Below are 24,259 nucleotides of genomic sequence, written 5' to 3' on the forward strand. Positions count from 1 at the left end.
TACACCTTACCCCACCCCCTAGATACTTAAGAACTGCCTAGGGGAAACTGAGGCACCCCCACACTATTCAGAGGAAACATTAAGAACAGTCCTGCTTCGTCACACACAGCCCCACCTGTCCCTCCCACCTGGGGTGCTCAGGGCTGCTAAAGGCGGTGGGGGGGCTTCCTGGCTCTTCTGGTCTCTGAGTTGGATGCTCTGCCGGGGTCTGGCAGCACCGGGGCCCCGCATGGGAGAGGACCCCAGCATGGGGGGAGCAATGGAATGAAGGGGTCTCACCCTCCCCGCCGCACCCCCTACGTCCCTGGACCTGGGCACGCAGCAGCCCTGCTCTCCTCAGCCTGGGGCTCCCAGCTCCTCCACCATGGGGTCACCCTCTGGCCCCCTCCTCTCTCCCAAAGCTGCCCCCAGCACAGGGGCTCCCTGGAGACTCACCCTGCACCACGTGGCAGAGGAACTTGAACTTCATGGGTAGGCAGAGCAGGTGGCTGATGAGGGGCACAGCGATGCTCCGCTGGCAGGCCTTGTGCTTGGCATCGAACCAGGCCTGGCAGCGCCTGATGGCCTCGTCAACTACGTCTGGGGAGGGAGCAGGTCACTGGGGCGTCTCGCCACGGCCCAGCGCAGCCCCCGGCTCAGCCGCATCCAGAGAGCGGAGCCGCAGCCCTGCCTGGTGCAGCCTGGCCCTGCCTTGGCCGCCTGGCCCTGGGCCCCCCGCCCCACCCAGCCTGGGCACACTCACATTTGCAGCGCAGTTTGGTTTTCTGCTCGTACATCTGCTGTGTGCTGGGGGCGCGGTGCTCCTGTGCCCGGCGCGGGCGCCTCACGCCGTACCCCGCCTCACTGGCCACCTGCTTGTTCAGCCCCGCAAAAGCCTGCAAGATGTTCCGGGTCTCCGCATTGAGGGTCCGCCCGCCCTTCTGCTGGGGAAAAGGTGCTCATGGGGGGTGGGGGGGCAGGTCTGCCCATGGGGGGCCGGAACCCTGCCCTGGGCTGAGTGAGGGACCCCCAGGCTCCACCACCATGTGCAGCCCTTACTCCAGTGCCCATCCCCAACCGCCCAGCTCCTCTGCCCGCCCAGCTGGGCTCCCCAGTGCTCAGCACCCCCTGGCCAGGCTCCCCAGTGCTCTGTGCCCTCCCCCCAAGCCGGGCTCCCCAGTGTCCCTGCACCCCTCCCCCAGCCAGGCTCCCCGGTGTCTCTGCGTCCTACCTAGCCAGGCTCCCCAGTGCTCCAGGCCAACCCCCCGACCCCCCACACTCCCTCCACTGCACACACACCCCAGCCAGGCTGCCCTGTGCCCTCCCTGGCCCCAGCTCCTCATTGCCCGTCCCGGCCGGGCTCCCGCCCGTGCTCCCTGCTCCTCACCACCAAGTCTCGCAGCATGGCACGCAGGGGGGCCGTGGACACCCTCCAGATCTGCCGGCTGTGGTTGATCTGCAGCTCCACGGTGCAGCCCACGGAGTGGATCACCTCGTCCAGGTTGTGGCACATGTTGGCGATGGGGCCTGAGGATGGGCCGTGCGGCCAGGTCACAGCCCCCCCGCGCCAGGGCAAGGCCTGGGGCCAGAACCACCTGGCAGCCCCCACCCTGCACCAGAACCACCTGGCAGCCCCCTGCTGAGATGGGGTGAGAAACGCAACCCCCCTCACCATACCCTGAGTGAGGGTGCAGTGGGGAGTGGGGGTCACCCCCAGGTACCCAGGTGAGGGTGCAGTGGAGGGGGGAGTGATGTTATTGACACAAACTGGGACCATATAGGTCATTGTTGCAACCAAGGTCCTATAGTGGCATCAAATCTTGTATAAAGGGGGTCAAATAAGGTGTCTAAGACAAGGTTATGGTTGGCTGGTTAGGGTTATGCTGTCTGGGTGCATGTATGTATCATTTTTATATTTAAAGTGATCAGTATTGGCTCTGTACTGTCTGTAGTTCAAACTTGTGCTAGGCTTCTGGGGGACACCTGTCACGGAGTGTGGGGGAGTCCAGGCCCTGCACCCCTCTTCCAGGGACTCACTGAGCCTCTCAGCCAGCCAGTAAAACGGAAGGTTTGTTGGACAACAGGAACACAGTCTCAAGCAGAGCTTGTGGGTACACCCAGGACCCCCTCAGTCAAGTCCTTCTGGGGGAGCAGGGAGCTTAGACCCCAGCCCTGGGGTTCCCTGCGTTCCTCCACCCAGCCCCAAACTGAAAACTAAACCCCCCCAAGCAGGCCCCCTCCTGCAGCCTCTGTCCACGTTGCAGGGCAGAGGTGTCACCTCTCCCTCCCTCTCCAGGCTCGGGTTACAGGCTCTCAGGTCTCCCATTGAAACTCCCCTGCCACGTTCCCAGGTCAACACTCCCCCCTTCCCTGCTGCGTCACACACCCCAGACAGGTTGGGGTCAGCTCTGCCTGGCCTGCTGGATGGCCCATTAAGGACCATCAGCGATACAAGTGACCCATTGAGGGAAGGCAGACACGCCTGGGGACTCAGCCAGGTGGGCAGGGCCCTGCCTATGGACAGGACTCTGGGGTTTTCCAAGCCATGGGCTGGGCAGCTTGTCCTTGGGACAAAGAAAGAGAAGCCGCATGGCAAGAGACTTTGAAAAGCTGCGGCAGCTCCTCCATCTTCTCTTCAGTCCTGCTTCTGGCCTCTGGAGGGACTTTGCTGCAAACGGGAAGCTCTGAACCAAGGACTGAAGGACCCGTCCCAGCTGGGGATGTTCTCCAGAGACTTGATTTGAACCTGCAGCTTATTCCATCCCTGCTGCAGGCCTGAACCAAAAACTCTGCCATTGCTGTGTGTCACTGATTCCACTGAACCAGTTCTAGCTCTCATCTCCCGCTCTTTCTTTTGATGAATAACCCTAGAGATTTTAGATTGTAAAGGACTAACAACAGCGTGATTCGTGGGTAAGATCTGATTTGTATACTGACCGGGGTCTGGGGCTTGGTCCTTTGGGATCGAGGGAACCTTTTTCTTTTATTGGGGTAATGGTTTTCATAACCATCTGTGCCCATGACGAGGGGCTCTGGTGGGGATACTGGGAAACTGGAGTGTCTGAGGGAATTTGCTTGTGTGACGTGTGGTTAGCCAGTGGGGTGAGACCGAAGTCCTCTCTGTCTGGCTGGTTTGGTGTGCAAGAGACCCCAGCTTTGGGCTGTGACTGCCCTGCTCTAGGGAATTTGTCCTGAATTAACGCTCTCAGTTGTGGGGAGCAGGGGTCACACCAGGTGCCCGGTGAGGGGGTCACTGTCCCCGCCTATCTCCGGCCTCACCCCGGCTCCTTACCGTCATAGACGGCAGCCAGGACGTAGGTGAGCAGGTAGAGCCGCCCCTCCTTGCCCAAGAACTTGGGGACGACCAGGAGGCTGGCACAGCGGAAGTGCGGGGAGATGCCCCAGCCCAGGGCGCTGACACCTGCAGGGGAAGGGGGCTGAGACAGCTGGTGGCTTCTCCCCACAGCCTGCCGCCCAGCTGAGCACCGGTGAGGCCAACCCGCCTCCCACCCACAGGACACAGGCACTGCTCCCCTTCCATGGGCACCCTCCCACCAGGGGGCACCCCCTCTCCTGAGCACCCACCCACCATGGGGCACCCCCTGTCCTGGGCACCTTCCCACCATGGGGCACCGACCCCCTGGGCACCCACCTGCCAGCCCGTACATCAGCTTTATCTTGTGACCCTCGTCGATGTTCATGGGGAAGATGAGGAGCTGGGAGAGGCCTGGACAGCCAAGAAGCCAGAATGTGGGAGCTGCCCTGAGCCCCTCGGGCCCTTCCCTGCCCACAGATCCCTCCCTCCAGCCCCACACACACCCCACCCCCCAGCTGCACCATGCCCATGGGGCGGGGGGGCGGGGAGCGCTCAGGCCAGCTGCAGGAAGGCCACAGCCTGGCCAGCACAGGGCAATGGCCCCAATTTAACAAAATGGGGTTGGAGGCTGATGTGGCTAAACTGGGGTGACCCCCACCCCAATATCCCCCTGATACCCCAGTGCCCCCAGACACCCCAACATCCCTGTTGCCACCAATGCCCTGGCATTACTGGCCCCCATCACAGGCTCCCAAGCAGCCCCCCCATGTGTCCACCCCACCCGCTCACCCCCACAGCAGGGACCCCCGTCTCCCAGCCGTTCTGGGCACTAACACCCCTGAAGGCCTCCCCAGCCCCCCGACAGGGCCCGGCCGGGAGGGACTCACCGAGGGCCAGGAAGCCCCCGACGCCCGCACCCAGGAAGAACTTGCTGAGGCGGAACTGGTCAGGCTGGCTCCAGAGGAAGCGGGCACAGCTGGAGGGCAGCAGGCCCACGGCTCGCTTCAGGGCTGTGGGGAGAGATGGGGTAATACCAGGTCTCCCCAGCGCGCCACGGGGGGCGTAACAGGACGCTGGGGTTGAAGGGGCTGGGGCCCAGGCCAGGGTCCCCGAGGGGGGGGGTCTCACTTGTATTGGGCGGTTTCTGCCGCCTCGGTCTCCCCATGCCAGCTGTGCTCTCCTCCCCTCGCTGTGGCTCCAGAACCCCCTGCGCCCGCCAGTGCCCCATCTCCCGGCAACGGACAACGACGCCTGGGGCCCCCGCGCCCGCCAGTGCCCCATCTCCCGGCAACGGGCAACGACGCCTGGGGCCCCCGCGCCCGCCAGTGCCCCGTCTCCCGGCAACGGGCAGCGACGCCTGGGGCCCCCGCGCCCGCCAGTGCCCCGTCTCCCGGCAACGGGCAGCGACGCCTGGGGCCCCCGCGCCCACCAGTGCCCCATCTCCCGGCAACGGGCAACGACGCCTGGGGCCCCCGCGCCCACCAGTGCCCCGTCTCCCGGCAACGGGCAACGACGCCTGGGGCCCCCGCGCCCGCCAGTGCCCCGTCTCCCGGCAACGGGCAACGACGCCTGGGGCCCCCGCGCCCGCCAGTGCCCCATCTCCCGGCAACGGGCCACGACGCCTGGGGCCCCCGCGCCCGCCAGTGCCCCGTCTCCCGGCAACGGGCAACGACGCCTGGGGCCCCCGCGCCCGCCAGTGCCCCGTCTCCCGGCAACGGGCAGCGACGCCTGGGGCCCCCGCGCCCGCCAGTGCCCCATCTCCCGGCAACGGGCCGCGACGCCTGGGGCCCCCACGCCCGCCAGTGCCCCGTCTCCCGGCAACGGGCAGCGACGCCTGGGGCCCCCGCGCCCGCCAGTGCCCCGTCTCCCGGCAACGGGCAGCGACGCCTGGGGCCCCCGCGCCCGCCAGTGCCCCGTCTCCCGGCAACGGACAACGACGCCTGGGGCCCCCGCGCCCGCCAGTGCCCCGTCTCCCGGCAACGGGCAGCGACGCCTGGGGCCCCCGCGCCCGCCAGTGCCCCGTCTCCCGGCAACGGACAACGACGCCTGGGGCCCCCCGCGCCCGCCAGTGCCCCGTCTCCCGGCAACGGGCAGCGACGCCTGGGGCCCCCGCGCCCGCCAGTGCCCCGTCTCCCGGCAACGGACAACGACGCCTGGGGCCCCCGCGCCCGCCAGTGCCCCGTCTCCCGGCAACGGGCAGCGACGCCTGGGGCCCCCGCGCCCGCCAGTGCCCTGTCTCCCGGCAACGGGCCGCGACGCCTGGGGCCCCCGCGCCCGCCAGTGCCCCGTCTCCCGGCAACGGGCCACGACGCCTGGGGCCCCCGCGCCCGCCAGTGCCCCGTCTCCCGGCAACGGGCAGCGACGCCTGGGGCCCCCGCGCCCGCCAGTGCCCCGTCTCCCGGCAACGGGCAACGACGCCTGGGGCCCCCGCGCCCGCCAGTGCCCCGTCTCCCGGCAACGGGCAGCGACGCCTGGGGCCCCCGCGCCCGCCAGTGCCCCGTCTCCCGGCAACGGGCCGCGACGCCTGGGGCCCCCACGCCCGCCAGTGCCCCGTCTCCCGGCAACGGGCAGCGACGCCTGGGGCCCCCGCGCCCGCCAGTGCCCCGTCTCCCGGCAACGGGCAGCGACGCCTGGGGCCCCCGCGCCCGCCAGTGCCCCGTCTCCCGGCAACGGACAACGACGCCTGGGGCCCCCGCGCCCGCCAGTGCCCCGTCTCCCGGCAACGGGCAGCGACGCCTGGGGCCCCCGCGCCCGCCAGTGCCCCGTCTCCCGGCAACGGACAACGACGCCTGGGGCCCCCGCGCCCGCCAGTGCCCCGTCTCCCGGCAACGGGCAGCGACGCCTGGGGCCCCCGCGCCCGCCAGTGCCCCGTCTCCCGGCAACGGACAACGACGCCTGGGGCCCCCGCGCCCGCCAGTGCCCCGTCTCCCGGCAACGGGCAGCGACGCCTGGGGCCCCCGCGCCCGCCAGTGCCCCGTCTCCCGGCAACGGGCCGCGACGCCTGGGGCCCCCGCGCCCGCCAGTGCCCCGTCTCCCGGCAACGGGCCACGACGCCTGGGGCCCCCGCGCCCGCCAGTGCCCCGTCTCCCGGCAACGGGCCACGACGCCTGGGGCCCCCGCGCCCGCCAGTGCCCCGTCTCCCGGCAACGGGCAGCGACGCCTGGGGCCCCCGCGCCCGCCAGTGCCCCGTCTCCCGGCAACGGGCAACGACGCCTGGGGCCCCCGCGCCCGCCAGTGCCCCGTCTCCCGGCAACGGGCAACGACGCCTGGGGCCCCCGCGCCCGCCAGTGCCCCGTCTCCCGGCAACGGGCAACGACGCCTGGGGCCCCCGCGCCCGCCAGTGCCCCGTCTCCCGGCAACGGGCAGCGACGCCTGGGGCCCCCGCGCCCGCCAGTGCCCCGTCTCCCGGCAACGGGCAGCGACGCCTGGGGCCCCCGCGCCCGCCAGTGCCCCGTCTCCCGGCAACGGGCAGCGACGCCTGGGGCCCCCGCGCCCGCCAGTGCCCCGTCTCCTGGCAACGGGCAACGACGCCTGGGGCCCCCGCGCCCGCCAGTGCCCCGTCTCCCGGCAACGGGCAGCGACGCCTGGGGCCCCCGCGCCCGCCAGTGCCCCGTCTCCCGGCAACGGGCAACGACGCCTGGGGCCCCTGCGCCCGCCAGTGCCCCGTCTCCCGGCAACGGGCCACGACGCCCGCCGTGAAACCCTGCCCGAGTGGGACCTGACGGGGCCCTGGTGCCTGCGACTCTCCGGCAGTGGGCCGCCGGGTCCCTGTGCCGCTGCACAGCTGCCCCCGTCCCCGCTGCCGCGGCCCCTTGGCCCCAGGCCAGGCTCGAACGCAGACTGGGCTGGTGAGAAGGAGAAACAAGGTCCCCCAGTAGCTGGTGCGGGCCAGGGCCAGCTGGGTGCTACCACCCCAGAGCCGCATGGGCCAGCCCCAGCATCTCCCGCAGCAGGGCCCAGCTGATCTCTGCATCACACAGCCCCCCGGCCCAGCCGAGCTCAACGCCCCCCCGGGCTGAGCAGGCAGGAGCCAGCCCCATGCTCACCCAGGCATGCTGGGAGCCGGGCACCCCGCGGGCACCTGGAGCAGGAGAGAGCCGAGCAGGTGCGGGGTGGGGCAGGGAGGAGGCGTGGGGAGTGGGGCCGGGGGTCTGGAGGTGTCTGGGTCCCAGCGATGCCTCGTCTCTCTGCAGCCCCGGGCCCCGTTCCGTGGGGTGAAGCAGAGGATTCTCCCCCGCCCCCGCGCCAGCTCTATGGGGCTTGTCTCAGCTCTCCGCAGGGCTCTGGGCACATCAAGGCAGGGCCCACGTCCCAGGAGCAGGAAGGGCAGTGGCGGGCCAGGGCTGGCGGGGGAGAGCCCCGTGCGGGGCGTGGTGCGCAGCACGCGTGGCTTCGTCCTGGGCATGACCCTGGCCAGCCTCTACGGTGCCCTGGTGCTCTTCGCGCACAGCTACAGCATCTGGTACTGCCTGGTGTCCACCGCCACCCTGGGCACCGGCCTGGGGCTGGGCATGGCCTTCTCCAGCAAGGTGCGCGTCACCGTCCTGCTCATGCTGCCCCACGTCTTCTCCAGTAAGTGCCCCCCGCCAGCCCCAGGGTCCCCAGCCCCCTGATCCCACAGGGACCAAAACCAGAGCCGGGATCACCCGGCGTCACACCCCCTGGGGTTCCCGGGCCCAGCCCGACATACCAGCCGTGCCCCTGCCTGGCAGGCCGTGCCCCAGCCTGGCAGACCGTGCCCCTGCCTGGCAGACCCTGCGCAGCCACAGGGAGTGGGCAGAAGGGGCAGCTCGCCCCACACCCAGCGCCCAGCTCCCAGTCTGCCCCCCGGGGCACCCTGCATCCCCCCAGACCCTGCCCTGCCTGCCCCACTGACGCCGTGGGTGCCTGCCGCCCGCTGCAGAGCAGGGGAAGAACATGCTTCTGCTGGTGGCGCTGGGCATGGCCATGCAGGGGCCCTGCGCCAACATCCTGCGGAACTTCGCCCGAGCGGCCCAGTCCGTGTCCTGCGGGGCCGAGCTCACCCTCAACCAGACGGCCGAGATGCTGCAGAGAGCCAGGGAGCCGCTGCTCAGTGAGACGGGGAGCGGGGGGCGGGGGGTCACAAGTGGGGAGCTGGGGGGCCAGGGAGGGATCCATTGTGGAACCTGGGGGGAGGGCTAGGTGTTTCAGGGGGATTGGGGCATCCCGTGGGGGGTGCTGTGGGGTGCCCCATGTGGGGAGCAGCGGGAGGCCCTTGGGGGGGTGCTCACCATGTCCCCGCCCCCAGACGCCCTGACCAGGATCAAAGCCATCGCCCAGAAGGCCAAGGTGGTGGGCGACCGCGTCCGCAAGTTCTTCCGCTCCGTCATGGACTCCGTGCGACACGTTGGTGAGTTGGGGGGGGGGGGGGGGGAGCCGGGACAAGGCACCAACAGCGACCACCTCCTGCTGGCCCCCCAGCCCAGGTCAGCTCAGCCTGCAGCCTGCTCAACCCACCCCCGGCCAGCCCCCCACCTGCCCCCAGCCAGCCCCCCAGGCCATGGCCCCCCACCTGTCCCACCTGTCCCTGGCTAGTCCCACCCAGGTCAACTCAGCTTGCTGCCTGCCCCCTCCCCTGGCCATAACCCCCCTCCTGTCCCACCCTGCCCCATCTGACCCCACCCCCTCAGCCACCCAAAACCCCAATCCCCCCCTGCCAGCCCCCAGCCTATCTGACCCCTCACCCTAGCCAGCCCCCAAACAGCAACCCTCAACTTGTTCCTCCATACCTGCCTCCAGGCTGGGACCCCATTCGCTACCCCCAGCCAGCCCCCAACCCCAGTCCCGTGACCTGTCCCCCCACCCCTTCCAGCCAACCCGCATCCAGCCCCACTCCTGCTTCCGTTCTGTGTGCTTGCTAGGGTGGGGGGAGGTAGGCACCAGCTGTGGCTTGGAGCAAAGCCCATCTCCTGCACCCCACATGGTGCCCCATGGCCCTGCCCTCATGCCCCAATCCCCCCCACAGCCCCGTGCCCTCCATGGTGCTGCCCATATGCCCCCTCCCCTGTGCCCCATGATTCTGCCTTCATACCCTGTCTTGCAACCCCTTACTCATGGCCCTACGCCACCTTGCCCACCCTCGAACCCCTGCCCTGCTGCCCCCCAGGATGCCCTGTCATGCCATCCCCACAGCCCGGGCCCTGCGGAACGTGTGGTACTGGTTGGTGCACATGGGCGAGGTGTGCAACCAGGAGCTGGGCGCCCCCTACACCAAGTGCCTGTGGCTCTTCGACAATGCCAAGGACGAGTGTGAGCGTGTCATCCCCGCCCTCTTCTTCCTCTGCTACATCCTCCTCCTCTTCAAGCCGCTCTGTGGCCTGGCCAAGGGTGAGTTCCCTGGGGGCGACCAAGGGTGAGTTCCCTGGGGGGAGGGCTAATGGTGTGTAAGTACGCTGAGGTGGGGCCAATGGTGTATGAGTGTCTCCAGGGGGCAGGCCAACAGTGAGTACCCTCCAGGGGGCGGGGCCAACATCTCCAGGGGGCGGGGCTATGCTCAATCAGAGAATCCCAGCAATGTGGGGCTGGAAGGGACCACGAGGGTGCAGCCCCGGGTGCCAAGGCCGGACCCAGTGACTCTAGACCGGGGAGTGTGGGGCCCCCTTGGGGCCTGCTGGGTAGGGCTGGCCGAGGCAATAGGTCCGGAGCCCCCAGCCCACCTGGGCACAGCTCCCCCCATGCAGCCCACCACTTTCCCCACAGTGCTCCTGGTCTTCTGCGTCATCCCCCAGTACGTGGGGCCCTTCCTGCGCAGCAAAGTCGTGGCCCGTGAGTGCCAGGGGCCCGGGGTGGGGTGGGGTGGGGCGGGGAGGGGGGGCATATCCCCAGGATGCAGCCCTCCATGTGCTGGGGGAGGGCTGGCGTGTAGGCCTGGGAAGGGGCAGCCCCCCCCAGCCATGTGCCAGCAGCATTGCACTGCCCAGTGTCCGTTTTCCCCTGGGCCCCAGCCCCCCTGCTCTTCCCCCAGGTCTCCCCCTCCTCCAGCCCACTGGGGTCTCCCCCACCCACAGCCCCCTGCCCCCTCCAGGTCTCCTCCCCCTCCAGTCCCCTGTAGGGATTCACATCCCCCCATGGCTCTGCCACCCAGGCCTTGCCCCCCTGCAGCTCTGCCCCCCCACCTCTCGCCCCCCTGCGGCTTTACCCCCCCACCTCCCTATAGCTCTGCCCCCCCACCTCTCGCCCCCCTGCAGCTTTACCCCCCCCATCTCTCACCCCCCTGCGGCTTTACCCCCCCACCTCCCTATAGCTCTGCCCCTCCAGCTCTCACCCCCCTGCAGCTCTGCCCCCGCTCAGCTCTCACCCCCCGCCCCGTGGCTCGCCCCCCCAGCTGTCCTGAGGGTGCTGAACCGCGTGCGCAGGGAGTTTGAGTTCAACATCTCGGCCGTGAACCAGTTCGACGTCAGCCTCAACTCCACCAAGAGCCTGGCCCAGGTGGCCCTGGACATCATGGAGGCCATTGGCCTGCGGCTGCAGCCGGCCCGTGAGGTGCTGAGCCTCTGCACACACATCTCCTCCATCGTCCTCCTCTTCCTCTACCTACAGTGAGTGCTTCCTGGGGGAGCCCGCCGGGGACAGCCCTCGGGGCCCCTGCTCCAGCCACCAGACCCCACTGCCCCCAGAGCGGGGGGAGAACAGGGGAGTCCTGGCTCCCAGCTCCCTGCTCCAACCACTAGACTCCACTTCCCTCCCAGAGCCAGAGGGGAGAACCCAGGAGTCCTGGCTCCCCTGCCCTGCTCCTGGGGCTGCTCCCCCCTGTCACGGAGTCCCTGGGCGATGCTCTGGAACTGCTCCCCATGAAGCCAGGCAGGACTCTGAGGAAGTCTCCTCTCTGTGAGCAGCCTGTCTGCAGGGCAAACAGCTCACACAGCTTCCACCTTCCTGGGTCTGACCTCGGAGCATTCAGCCTCCTCTGCCCCTCCGTGCGCTTCCCACAGCCAGTCTGCCCAGGCGGGGTCCTGGGGAAGCCAGAGGGTCCTGCCCCCCAACTCCGCAGTCAGACGTGACTCTCAGCCAGCCAGTAAAACACAAGGTTTATTAGATGACAGGAACATGGTCTAACACAGAGCTTGTGGGTGCAGAGAACAGGACCCCTCAGCTGGGTCCATTTTGGGGGGCAGTGAGCCAGACAACCGCGTCTGCCCTTCACTCCATGTCCCAGCCAGCCCCAAACTGAAACTCCCTCAAGCCCCTCCTCCCCTGGGCTTTGTCCCTTTCCCGGGCCAGGAGGTCACTGGATTCCTTTGTTCTCCTTCCCTTTAGCTCTCACCTTGCAGGGGGAAGGGCCAGGCCATCAGTGGCCAGGAAACAGGGTGTTGGCCATTCTCTGTGTCCAGATCCCTGCACACACCTGCCCTCTAGGCTCTGCAATGATCATACACCCTTACCCCACCACCTAGATACTTAAGAACTGCCTAGGGGAAACTGAGGCACTCCCACACTATTCAGAGGAAACCTTAAGAACAGTCCCACTTCGTCACACTCCCTCAGCCTGGTGTCCCCGCAGGGCCCTACTCTATCGCAGGCGGTACCTGCACGACGACGACTTCGACAACATCTATATCACCGAGCGCTTCCTGGCCATGGACGTACTGCGGGCGCGGCAGGGCAGGCCCACTGTGCTGCCCCTCTCCGCGCAGGAGAGCACCAAGTACATCTGCCCAGGTAAGGGGCTGCGGGCAGGGCCCAGCGGGGAGCAGAAGGGCAGGGCCTTGGGCCGAGGGGGCTGCTCCCGCCCGGCTCCCACCCGTTCTCAGTGGAGCACCGTCTCCCCCCGGCACAGGCTCCCCGTTCCTGTCGCGCCGCGAGCGCTTCGGTTACAGCCTGGCCCTGGTCGGCGTCCTGCGTCACCTGCTCCTCGGCCTCACCCTCATCCTCCTTGACTACGGCGTCTTCTGGCTGCTTGACCTGGTCCGCTACCAGCTGCACGGCGAGATCGTCGCCAGGGGTGAGTGCCCCGGCCCAGCCCCCGCCCCTCCCCGGCCACCCTTCGGGGCTCCCTCTTTGGGCCGGCCGAGTCCCCTGGTGCCCCAGGGATGGCACACTGGGGAGCAGCACATTACCACTAACCTGGCCCTGCCGGAGACCGGGCCCCCAGCTACTCCCCGCCCACTCCCGGCCCTGCCAGCCTCTGGGCCCCAGCCACTCCCCGCCCACACCCAGCCCCACCAGCCTCTGGGCCCCAGCCGCTCCCCGCCCACACTGGGCCCTGCCGGAGACCGGGCCCCCAGCCACTCCCGGCCCTGCCAGCCTCTGGGCCCCAGCCACTCCCCACCCACACCCAGCCCCGCCAGCCTCTGGGCCCCAGCCGCTCCCGGCCCTGCCAGCCTCTGGCCCCCAGCCACTCCCCGCCCACACTGGGCCCTGCCGGAGACCGGGCCCCCAGCCACTCCCGGCCCTGCCAGCCTCTGGGCCCCAGCCACTCCCCACCCACACCCAGCCCCGCCAGCCTCTGGGCCCCAGCCGCTCCCGGCCCTGCCAGCCTCTGGGCCCCAGCCACTCCCCGCCCACACCCAGCCCCGCCAGCCTCTGGGCCCCAGCCGCTCCCGGCCCTGCCAGCCTCTGGCCCCCAGCCACTCCCCGCCCACACTGGGCCCTGCCGGAGACCGGGCCCCCAGCCACTCCCGGCCCTGCCAGCCTCTGGCCCCCAGCCGCTCCCCACCCACACCGGGCTCTGCCGGAGACTGGGCCCCCAGCCACTCCCGGCCCTGCCAGCCTCTGGGCCCCAGCCGCTCCCCGCCCACACCCAGCCCCGCCAGCCTCTGGGCCCCAGCCGCTCCCAGCTCTGCCAGCCTCTGGCCCAGCCGCTCCCCGCCCACACAGGGCCCTGCCGGAGACTGGGCCCCCAGCCGCTCCCCGCCCACTCCCAGCCCTGCCAGCCTCTGGCCCCCAGCCGCTCCCCGCCCACACCCAGCCCCGCCAGCCTCTGGGCCCCAGCCGCTCCCCGCCCACACCCAGCCCCGCCAGCCTCTGGGCCCCAGCCGCTCCCCGCCCACACCCAGCCCCGCCAGCCTCTGGGCCCCAGCCACTCCCCGCCCACACTGGGCCCTGCCGGAGACCGGGCCCCCAGCCACTCCCGGCCCTGCCAGCCTCTGGGCCCCAGCCGCTCCCGGCCCTGCCAGCCTCTGGCCCCCAGCCACTCCCCGCCCACACTGGGCCCTGCCGGAGACCGGGCCCCCAGCCACTCCCGGCCCTGCCAGCCTCTGGCCCCCAGCCGCTCCCCACCCACACCGGGCTCTGCCGGAGACTGGGCCCCCAGCCACTCCCGGCCCTGCCAGCCTCTGGGCCCCAGCCGCTCCCCGCCCACACCCAGCCCCGCCAGCCTCTGGGCCCCAGCCGCTCCCAGCTCTGCCAGCCTCTGGCCCAGCCGCTCCCCGCCCACACAGGGCCCTGCCGGAGACTGGGCCCCCAGCCGCTCCCCGCCCACTCCCAGCCCTGCCAGCCTCTGGCCCCCAGCCGCTCCCCGCCCACACCCAGCCCCGCCAGCCTCTGGGCCCCAGCCGCTCCCCGCCCACACCCAGCCCCGCCAGCCTCTGGGCCCCAGCCACTCCCCGCCCACACTGGGCCCTGCCGGAGACCGGGCCCCCAGCCACTCCCGGCCCTGCCAGCCTCTGGGCCCCAGCCGCTCCCCGCCCACACCCAGCCCCGCCATCCTCTGGGCCCCAGTCGCTCCCGGCCCTGCCAGCCTCTGGCCCCCAGCTGCTCCCCGCCCACACAGGGCCCTGCCGGAGACTGGGCCCCCAGCCGCTCCCCGCCCACTCCCAGCCCTGCCAGCCTCTGGCCCCCAGCCGCTCCCCGCCCACACCGGGCCCTGCCGGAGACCGGGCCCCCAGCCACTCCCCGCCCACACCCAGCCCCGCCAGCCGCTGGGCCCCCAGCCGCTCTCCGCCCACTCCCGGCCCTGCCAGTCGCTGGGCCCCCAGCCGCTCCCCGCCCACTCCCGGCCCCACCAGCCGCTGGGCCCCCAGCCGCTCCCCGCCCACACCGGGCCTTGCCGGAGACCAGGCCCCCAGCCACTCCCCGCCCACACCCAGCCCCGCCAGCCGCTGGGCCCCCAGCCGCTCTCCGCCCACTCCCGGCCCTGCCAGTCGCTGGGCCCCCAGCCACTCCCTGCCCACACCCGGCCCTGCACTGACCCGGCCCATCTGCCCACAGCCCCCGTGGTGATGAGCGTCAGTGTGAACGGGACAGGCTACACGGGCGAGATCTACCGCGACCTGGTCTCGTCGTTCGATGCCCTGCAGCGTGGCAACGTCAGCGTGCTGTCCCGCCGATGCCACCTGCGTCCCGCCGAGCCGGACTCCCGCACCTACCTGCTCATCGGTGACCGGGCGGGGGTGGGGGCGGGGGCGGGGGCCCCCCCTCGCTGCCTGAGCAGGCCTGGGCACAGCCAGGTGCACGTGTATGCTGGGCGTGCCCCGTCTGCATGTGCGAGGCCCCGCGTGGCCAAACCTACGGCTCACCAGCCCGCAGGGGAGAGCTGCACCCACAGGGCTCAGCCTCAGCCCCTCTCCGATCAGCATGGCTGGCAGACGCCCCCCACTGTGCCCAGCACCCCCCTCCCACATTGTGCCCCCCTGCTGTGCCCAACAGCCCCTGTCCCCCCACTGTGCCCAGCCCCCCACCTGTGACTGGCACCCCTTCCTGCTCACAGGCCTCATGTATGGCGTGTGCTTCTTCATCGCTATCTTCGGCAGCTACGTGGGGCGTTTGCGCAGGGTCGTGTGCGCCTCGTATTACCCCTCCCGCGAGCAGGTGAGACCCCCCCGTTAGCCAGAGGGACGGTCGGCCTGGGCCCTTCCCTGGGCCCTCAGCCTGGGAATCTCTCCACACCCCCGCCAGCGATGGACATGGTCCCCCCAGCCCCCCGCCCCATGCCGCTCACACGCCCCCTCGCAGCCAGCCCCTGCCCCTATGCTCATCCCAGGCCCAGCCCCCCCAGTGCTCATGCCCCCTCCCCCCATGGCGCTCACCCCCTTGTGCCCTAGGAGCGGACATGTTTCCTCTACAACAGCCTCCTGACGCGGCGGACAGGCCTGGCGAGCTCCCTGCTCCGGGCCACGAGGCAGCGGGCAGCCGACGAAGACCACACCAACCTGCTCCTCATCCTCGCCTCCAGGTAAAGGAGCCCCCTCCCCCTGGGGGCCAGCCCCACGGTCTCGAGGGGCCAGTGGGAGCTTTGGAGCCAGGTGCCTGGGCAGGGTTGAACCGACCCTGGGGCACCTGCAGGGGCCTGGTGCTGCCCGGGCCCCTGAGTCTTTCCATGTGGGGGCTCATGGGATCCATCCCAGGCCCTGGCGGCCAGCCTGCTCCATTCACCCCCGGGGAAGGAGCCAGGAGCCTGGCAGCACCGCGGCCCCTGACTGGCAGCTATGGAGACCTGAGGGGGGGCCTGTGAGCCCCTAGTGCAAGGGGTGGCATGACCCAGTCTGAGATCCCACGGGCCTGTCCCCCCCACCCTGTGTAACCCCCTGTGACCACCTCATCAGCCCCCCCGCAGTGCAATCCCCCTTCCTGTGCAGGTTGAGTGACCCCCACACTGGGTAACCCCCACTCCCCACCCTGCAACCCCCCCACTGTGCAACTCCCTGTTGTGCATGCCCAGTGACGCCCCCCAGTGCAATCCCCCCTCCTGTGAGTGACCCCTCCCCGGCGCTATGCCCATAGGTTGCCCCTGTGCGCCTGGCTGGCGCGGAGGATGGGCGTTCACCAGCAGTACTGCATGGGATGTGGGCGCATCAGCGGGGGGGCCGCCAGCCAGGACTTCATCACCTGCATCACCCCTGGCTGCAGAGGTAGGAAGTGGGGCGCAGGCGACAGCGAGGGGAGGGGAGCCTGGGACTGAGGGGGCAGCAGAGGGCAGGGCTGGAGGGGGAACGGGGGGTGGGTGACACCCCCCCGGGCATGGGCAGCCAGAGCGGAGTCTGACACCCCTCCCTGCCCTGCTCTGCTCCCCTCCCCAGGGATCTACTGCAGGGCATGCTACCAGCAGCTCAGCAATGTCTGCGCCATCTGCATGGCCCCCCTGGCCTACCAGGGCGACGTGGACGAAGAGATGTGAGTGAGGGCGGGAGGGGCACTCGTGCCCACCATGGGGCACAGAGCCCGCGGCAGGGGGGCTGGCATCAGCTGGGGGCAGGGGCGTCATGGGCATGGCTTGCGTGACTTGTGCCCTTCAGGCAATGCCACGAGAACCCCCGGGGAGGGGTGACATCTCCCCTCCCATTGGCTGCCTGCCCCACCGTCCCACCTCCTTGGGCAGGGTAGCCAATCAGCTGCTGGAGGAGGCAGGCCGTGTTCTCGCCCCCTCCGCTCTCATGGGGTGGGGAACAAAAGAAATAGGATCTCAGGCCGCGCCCCTTCCCCCCCACCCCCCGGCTCCAGTGACCAATGAGATGGCTCCTCTGCCCCCCGCCAACATCCAGCATGAAATGGGGAGAGGGGACCCCACTGCAGTGCCCCCCCCGGCCTGGGAAAGTGGGTAAAGAGCCCCTGGAGGAGCAGAGGTGGGGCTGGGGAGGGAGAAGCAGGGCCAAAATCACCTTAATGAATCCGAGAGCCATGGAACCACTAATTGTCCCTCTCAGCACCAGGGTGGCGGGGAAATAAAAATCAAAACACCCCAAAACCCACCAGCTCATCTATATTTACAGATCTCTGGAGCATGGGGGCCAATCACGTAACGGTGGGGGGAGGGGGGTCCGATGCATTATTTCTGCCCTCCCCCCGGCTGGCATTGGCTGTTTGATGCCGGGCGTTTAGAGCTCCAACTTGGATAGCTGCCGACACAACATGCCAGCTGGGGCAGGGGGAAGGCGGCTCGGGGCTGGAGCTGGCGTTGCCGGCTGGGCCCTGGGCTAGGCTCCCCCCAGAGCTGGGGTCCGGGCTGTGGGCGGGTGCGAGCCCAGCGGGAGGACGTGGCCCCCCTGCCGCAGCCTTGCCCTGGGCCCCACAGCGACTCCAGTGACGAGGAGACCGTGGGGCTGTGGCTGGGTGCCCTGCGGGCGCTGCGGGGGCAGGAGCAGGAGCAGAGGTGCCGACTGCGCCAGCTGCTGCGAAGGCGCATCCGCCAGAGGGTGCAAGGCCAGGGGTCCTGCCGGCGCCTGCCCCAGGAGCTGGCCGAGTGGGTCTGGGCCCAGCTGGAGGAGGATGAGAGCGGAGACAGCACTCCCAGCCCCAGGGCAGCAGCTGACGACAGCTCCAGGTGAGCGGCTGGGAACGGGGCAGGGGCGTAGGCCCACGGGGGCCAGGTCCAGGCGCCAGGGCCCACAGGGCAGAGCCCAGAGGCCTATGGTATAGGGGAGGGCCCTTGCCTGCCCCATGCTGCGTCAGCCCAGGCTGCCTTTCCACCCACTTTTCCGGCCTCCGCCCGCCCCGGCACGACTACAGCCCGGCCCGAAAGGCCGAAGGGATTTCGACTGGGGGGCCCTGTGACCTCATGCAGGGGTCTTGCTGCCACCCAAACACGGCCCAGCCCGGATTTCTGAAAGACAGTGTTGGCAGCTGCGGGGGGGGCGAGCTGAAGGGCCCTGGGGAGGGGGCTCCTGGCCCCCTGGAAGAAGCAGAGAGGGGAGGAGGAGGGAGAGCAGGTACACGGGGCCCAGCAGGATTGCATGGGAGGGGAGTGCAGGGGCCAGGTGCTGAAGGCCAATCTGCCAGCACTGATCTCATGGGCCTCCTCTCTCTGCCCCCCAGCGACCTGGACTTCAGCTACCAGAACCAGCCTGAGGACAGTGACTGGGAGGGAGGGGCCCTGCCGGGGCCCAGCCCCCCAGAGCGTGGGGAGCTGGAGGAAGTGAAGACAGTCCCAGATACCAGCCAGTGAGGGAAGCACCAGCAGCCTGGGCCGTGCCAAGGAGACAGATGCACAGGGCAGGTGGGGGCACTGGGCAGATGGTCCTGCCCCCCAATGCCCGTCTGGCTTCGGAGCTGCACAGACTCTGGCCTGGGCACCAGGGGGCTTCCCCCTGCCTGGGAGCCAGTCCCCAGGGACTGCACGGGAGGTGCAGCCATTAATAAAGTGCCCTGGGGCTCAAGCTGATCTGTGCACTGAACTCTCTGCCACCGGGGGTGGGGGGTGGCGGCTCTGGGTGCAAGACGCCCCCCAGCAGGGCTATAAGGAGAGGGCCTAATGTCTGCATCTCCCCATCTCTCTGGCCAGGGGCTGCTGTTACCCTAGAACCCCCCATTTTTCCCCTGCCCCAACAGGGGGTGCTATTGACCCTGCAGAGCCTGGGCTCCAGAGCCAGGAGCAGGATCAGCCCAAGAGCCCTGGGTCCCCGGCACAGGCAGGGTCCGGGGGTCTGGGGCCAGGCCCTGCTCCCCGAACCAGCCAGCCAGCCAGCCACACACAGACAGGAGCGCCGAGGGTCCCTGCTTCTCCATTTATTATCAAGCAGCCTTCGTTTAAAAAATAAAAACAGCAACCGAAAAGCGCGTGCGGGGCCCGACCCTGGGCCAGCTCCCGCTGATTCGAGTCGTAGTTTGGTTTCTTTACACTAGAGAAGTTCAAGTAGCCGAGATTTCAAGTTCACCATAAGGCACTTTAAAGCCAGGCCAGGCCCCCCGCCCCGCCCCCGGCAAAGGACTGACACTGATGGCAGACAGCACTGGGGGCTAGGAGGGGGGAGAAATATATTACATCATCTCTTTAAATATAGATAAACTCTGATTTGGGGCTAATACTCCCCGGGTGCTCCGGGGGCTGGGGGGCGCTGCTGCCAGGGCAGACGGGAATGTGCAAACAGCAGAGACGCCCCTCGGGGGAGGAAAGCCGCAGCTCTGAGGTGGCCCCTGGGGCTCATCTGCCTCCGCGGGAGGGTATGGGCCCCCAGCCCACGGAACGGGCCCTCCTCCCCTTCCCGGGCAAACTTGCCCAAATAGTGCAACCAGAGAAAGCAGCGAGGAGTGCAGGGGCGAGTGAGGCCCGCGGGGGGTGGGGGCCTCCTCAGTTAAGGCATGGAGGTGCGCAGGGCACCCTAGATTTGCATTTCCCTGCAGTGGACAGCTGTGGGCAGGGGGCTCTAAATGACACTGACCCACAGTCCAATTCCACAAGCTATTTACAAGGGGATGTGGGGGGGGCTGAGAAAGCCAGTGGGCGCTGTGGGACACCAGCTCTGGCCCAGGGCATTAAGTGCTTTTCCTCCGCCCAGCCGGTAAATAGAAACATACAGCTTTAAAAACCAGGGGCTGTCGAATGCGTGGCGGGGGGGGGTGGGGGGGGGAGGGGCAGCACAGCTCCTCCCAGGGCATGCTACGTGACCCCCACATCCCCAGGCCCTGCAGGGCCCTAGACACGCATGGCGCCTGAGCCAGCCAGCCCCACAGGAGGGGGGAGCGTGAAGTCCCCACCCTGCAGAGCCAGTTCCGTGGGGTGCAGGGCCAGCCACAGGCACCAGGGAGGCCACCAGGTGGCGCCCCGTGGCCAGCTGTCAGGGTGGCCCGGCACCCAGTGCTGGGGGTGCAACCAGGCCTGGCACACGGAGGGTTAAACACACCTGATTCATACAGGGAAGGGGCACCTGGTACAAACTGGCTCCAGGTACAGCCTGTCCCACCCGTGGGGCTGGTGGCTCCCTGCCAGCTGGGGCGGTGTGGACATGCTGCCCCCCCACCCAGCTCTGAGCACCAGCCAGCAGGGAGGGGCTGTGAGCTGGCAGAACCGCGAGCTCCCTTCTCATCCCCCCTTGGGCAGCTCAGGCACACCAGCCAGCACCTGGCACTGCCCCCCAGGCTGTGGGAGGGGCAGGGCGAGGCCCCCCCAGCATTTCATTGTGCAAATCCGCCAGGGGGAGTTTCCCCCTTTGCATAATTCAGAACAAACAGCGACGGGAAAAACAGGAACAGAAACTTGCGTCGTCAAGTGAGAGACAGTTTGTGTGGGGAATAGCTTCCCGCCCAGGGAGCAGGGTCAGGCTGCAGCCCCGCCCCAACCTGGGAACAGAACCCAGGAGTCCTGGCCCCCAGACACCTGCTCTGTAACCCCCCAGACCCCACTCCCCTCCCAGACCTGGGGACAGAACTGAGAAGTCCTGACTCCCAGCCCCCGCATTCTAACCCACCAGACCCCACTCCCCTCCCAGAACCAGGGATAGAACCCAGGAGTCCTGACTCCCAGCCCCTGCATTCTAACCCACCAGACCCCACTCCCCTCCCAGAACCAGGGATAGAACCCAGGAGTCCTGACTCCCAGCCCCCGCATTCTAACCCACCAGACCCCACTCCCCTCCCAGAACCAGGGATAGAACCCAGGAGTCCTGACTCCCAGCCCCCGCATTCTAACCCACCAGACCCCCACTCCCCTCCCAGAACCAGGGATAGAACCCAGGAGTCCTGACTCCCAGCCCCCGCATTCTAACCCACCAGACGCCACTCCCCTCCCAAAGCCGAGGACAGGACCCAGGAGTCCTGGCTCCCAGACCCACCTGCTCTAACCCACCAGTCCCCCTCCCCTCCCAGAACCCAGGAGTCTTGATTCCCAGTCCTCTGCCAGCTCTTTGAAGAGCGGTGAGACACGAGGAGAAGAGGCCCAGCCCGCAGCCCCTGCTCCAGGGGAGCTGGGATGTACCTGGGCAGCCCCGCCTGCCGCCCCCCCCACAAGACCCACATGCCCGAAAGCCCCAGACGGTCCTTATTGCTTCTTGGGCCCACTCCCAGCAGGAGCAGGGTCCGTGGGCTCCAGCTGGGGGCGCCGTGATGCACTATCCCCAGGGGGTGCTGGGCCTCCGCCCCGCCCAGCCCCTGCTCACCCCACTCCCAGCCCCAGAGCGGGAGCTGCTGGGGCTGTGCCCGCAGCAGCCCCCACCAGGGCAGGGCAGGGCAGGGCAGGGCAGGGCAGCGCCCGCCCTGGGGATAGTGCCTGGGGCGGGGCCCTACGCCGTCTCCACGGGGACGGCCCCGTCCAGCTGCGGCCCCTCCTCCCCCTCCTCCTCCTCCTCGTCCTCGTTGGGCGGGGGGGCGCGGGCCGGGTCCCAGAAGCGGGCCAGCGAGAGACGCAGGCTCTCCAGGCGCCCGTTGGACAGGTCGAGGCCCGGGGGGCCGGCGGGCGGCGGGGGGGGCTCCTCACGCCGGCGCCGGCGGGTCCGCACCTCCAGGCAGTTCTGGCCCTTGAGGTGGCGCTGCAGGTGGTCGTCCTTGGCGAAGGCCTTGTGGCAAAGGTAGCACTCGTAGGGCCGGGCGCCCGTATGCAGATGCATGTGGTTCTTCAGGTCGTAGCTGTGCAGGAAGCGGGCGCTGCAATGCTGGCAGGAGTAGGGCCGCTCGCCCGTGTGCTTCCGCATGTGGATCTTCAGCTTGTCGTTCCTGCGGGGGCGGGGGAGAGAACCCTGAGCGGGGGGCAAGGGCCGGGGCCGCCCGTCGGCGGGGGCCGCCACTCTGGGCCGGGGGAGGCCCCAGCTCAGCCTACGCAGGGGGCAGGATCACGCGAGAACTGCCCCTGCCCCCCCGGCCCTGCTCCCTGCCCCCCCGGCGCACACAGCCATCGTCCCAGCTGGGCGCCGTCATCCATCCCCTGGCATGGGAACATAAGAAGGGCCCTACGGGGTCAGACCAAAGGTCCATCCAGCCCAGTAGCCTGTTTGCCGGCAGCGGCCAGTGCCAGGTGCCCCAGAGGGAATGAACAGAACAGGGACTCACCAAGTGATCCATCCCCTGTCGGCCTTTCCCAGCTTCTGGCAAACAGCGGCTAGGGACCCCATCCCTGCCCATCCTGGCTAACAGCCATTGAGGGACCGATCCTCCATGAACTGATCTAGTTCTTTTTGGAACCCTGTTATGGTCTCAGCCCTCACAACATCCCCTAGCAAGGAGTTCCAGAGGTTGACTGTGCGTTGTGTGAAAAAAATACTTCTTTTGGTTTGTTTTAGACCTGCTGCCTATTCATTTCATTTAGCGTCCCCTCGTTCTTGTGTTACGAGAAGGAGTAAACAACACGTCCTTATTTACTTTCTCCACAGCAGTCATGATTTTATAGACCTCTATCGTGTCCCCCCTTGGTCGTGAAGCAGGGGTGCGCGTGGGGAAATCAGCAGGCAAAGCGGGGGGCAGGAGGGAAACCTACAGGGGGAAGTGGGGGGTGCCGAGGGCACAGCCGGGCACTCACCAGGTGAAGCGGGGGCGCTGGGGGGACGCAGTGGGCGAAGCGGGGATGCCGGGGGCACTCACCGGGTGAAGCGGACGCCACACACCTCACAGGCGAACGGCTTCTCGCCGGTGTGGGTGCGCATGTGCCGGGGCAGCTTGCCCGCACCGTGGATGACCTTGTGGCAGACGGGGCACTCCTGGGGCATCTGGGAGCGACGCTTACGCACCAGCTTGTCAGGGCTGTCCAGGCCGGGGGCCAGGGGCTCCTGCTGCAGGGAGCTCAGGTAGGCCATGAGGTCAGGGTCAATGGGGTCCTCGTCAGAGCCAGCGTCCTCGGGAGACAGGGCTGGCTGGTAGGGGTAGGGATACGGGTAGGGGTAGGGGTGCGGGGGCAGCTCCTCCTCCTCAGCCGCCTCGTAGCCCTCGTAGGGCTGGGCCAGGCCCTCGGGCGCCGGGGGCGGCAGGGGAGAGGGCTCCCGAGGCTCGGGCAAGGGGCTGCCGGGGCCCGGCTCCTCAGTGTGGTGGTTGAGCCGGGAGGATCGAGCCTGCAGGAACTTGCGGGTCTTCTTGCTGCGGCGGGGGGGCCGGGCGGGCAGGGAGCAGGGTGGCCCCGGGCCCATCCGGCAGGGCGGCGAAGGCCTCGAGGTAGCGGCGCGCCCGCTCGCAGTCCCCGTCGTCGGGCCCGGGCGCCTCCCGCCCGCTGCCCTGCAGGATCTCCACGCAGGCAGCGATGACGCAGGGGATCTCCAGCAGCTGGGCGGCCTGCAGCACCTCACCCATGTTGGCGCTGCTGATGGTGAGCGTGGCCGTGTAGGCGAACTCCAGCAGCGCGCCCAGCGCCTCGGGCCCCACGAAGTCCAGCTCGCAGACCTCCTGCCCCGCGCCTGGCCCCGGCCCCGCGAACAGCTTCTTGAAGTAGCGGCTGCAGCCAGCCAGCACGGCCCGGTGGGTGCGGTACTCCAGCCCCCGCGTCTTGATGGTCACGTCGCACAGCACCCCGAGCTGGCGCTGCTCGTTCAGGCTGCTCAGCAAGTCGCTGCTGTGGTCCGGGAAGGGGATGCCGATCAGGTCATCCTCGGGGCTCCCCATCCTCCTCACCTGCAGGCGGAGACAGGGCCTGGTCAGAGCCTTGCGCTCCCTGCGGCACCCGCCCCGGCTTCTGCGAGTCTGGGCCGGGGGGCAGCGAAGGCAGCTCCCATGCTGGGACTAGCCCTGCCCCGAGCCAGGCCCTACAGGGGGCTGGGCCCCCTCCCCAGAGCGCCAACACTCAAGCCCCAGGGATAACCCCCTCCACTGCCCCAGGGAGCAGCCAGGGCCCTCAGCCCTACAGGACCCAGGGGGAGGGAAGCAGCCCACAGGGCCGCATGGAAGTGGGAGGGAGCAGCCACTCAAAGGAAACTTCTGTGGTGAGAGCGTTAGGTGGCTGGCTCCGCCACCGGTGGAGGAAACCCCCCCGCCCCGGAGCGATGCCAATGCTGGTGTGCAGGGGGGGAGTGGGCGTGCAGCCCCCCAGCACAGCAGATTCCTAGAAGAGATAACGCCGGCACCACGCTCCCATGGCGCCGATAAAATCTGCCCCGAGGAGCTCAGACTGACGCCGGCTGGGCGGGGGGAGCAGAATTTGTGGGACCCCTAAGCAGGGGGCAACGTCTGGTGCTGGGAAGGTGCACCTCAAATTCAGCGGCTCCTTGCCCCCCATCTCAAGGGTGTCAGCAGCCCCCCCCCGCCCCACAGGGCAGGGCTCACGGGCAGACCCCCTGAGCTGGGGATCCGTTTGCACTAAAGCCAGATACTGCTAGGGGCTCCCTATCCCCAGCAGGTACCAGCCGCCTCCCAGAGCCAGGCAGGGGGAGAGAAGTCTGTGCA

General features: G+C 69.0%; 3 protein-coding genes across 3 annotated transcripts in view; 1 reads left to right on the forward strand and 2 right to left on the reverse strand.

The window, feature by feature from the left end:
* DCST1 (DC-STAMP domain containing 1) overlaps window positions 1-4,460 on the reverse strand; it is a 12,139-nt gene extending 7,679 nt beyond the window's left edge. Inside the window, exons 1-7 of the mRNA XM_077841588.1 lie at window positions 4,424-4,460; window positions 4,183-4,305; window positions 3,632-3,706; window positions 3,272-3,400; window positions 1,367-1,506; window positions 743-920; window positions 436-579 (exon numbers count right to left, since the gene is read on the reverse strand). Coding sequence (XP_077697714.1) covers window positions 436-579; window positions 743-920; window positions 1,367-1,506; window positions 3,272-3,400; window positions 3,632-3,706; window positions 4,183-4,305; window positions 4,424-4,460 — 826 coding nt within the window. The remainder of the gene's footprint in view (window positions 1-435; window positions 580-742; window positions 921-1,366; window positions 1,507-3,271; window positions 3,401-3,631; window positions 3,707-4,182; window positions 4,306-4,423) is intronic.
* A 3,088-nt stretch (window positions 4,461-7,548) lies between these two features.
* Window positions 7,549-18,134, forward strand: DCST2 (DC-STAMP domain containing 2). The gene is made up of 15 exons (XM_077841589.1): window positions 7,549-7,867; window positions 8,199-8,369; window positions 8,565-8,666; window positions 9,449-9,643; window positions 10,016-10,081; window positions 10,641-10,854; window positions 11,817-11,974; window positions 12,093-12,257; window positions 14,465-14,632; window positions 14,964-15,064; window positions 15,298-15,428; window positions 15,977-16,104; window positions 16,273-16,366; window positions 17,265-17,513; window positions 18,005-18,134. Exons 1-15 carry the CDS (start codon window positions 7,549-7,551, stop codon window positions 18,132-18,134), a joined length of 2,391 nt encoding a protein of 796 aa, XP_077697715.1.
* A 2,661-nt stretch (window positions 18,135-20,795) lies between these two features.
* Window positions 20,796-24,259, reverse strand: part of ZBTB7B (zinc finger and BTB domain containing 7B) — a 31,833-nt gene continuing 28,369 nt past the window's right edge. The window contains 3 exon segments of the mRNA XM_077841380.1: window positions 20,796-21,613; window positions 22,475-22,974; window positions 22,976-23,491. Coding sequence (XP_077697506.1) covers window positions 21,184-21,613; window positions 22,475-22,974; window positions 22,976-23,482 — 1,437 coding nt within the window. The 5' untranslated portion in view covers window positions 23,483-23,491 and the 3' untranslated portion in view covers window positions 20,796-21,183.

The sequence above is a fragment of the Eretmochelys imbricata genome, chromosome 24 (assembly GCF_965152235.1).
Source record: "Eretmochelys imbricata isolate rEreImb1 chromosome 24, rEreImb1.hap1, whole genome shotgun sequence".
NCBI classification, from domain to species: domain Eukaryota; kingdom Metazoa; phylum Chordata; order Testudines; family Cheloniidae; genus Eretmochelys; species Eretmochelys imbricata.

Coding starts and splice junctions, on each gene's coding strand:
- DCST2 (XM_077841589.1), top strand. CDS start 7,549: ATGGGGCTTGTCTCAGCTCTCCGCAGGGCTCTGGGCACATCAAGGCAG. Junction 8,667..9,448: donor GGACTCCGTGCGACACGTTG/GTGAGTTGGGGG, acceptor CCATCCCCACAG/CCCGGGCCCTGCGGAACGTG. Junction 12,258..14,464: donor CGGCGAGATCGTCGCCAGGG/GTGAGTGCCCCG, acceptor ATCTGCCCACAG/CCCCCGTGGTGATGAGCGTC.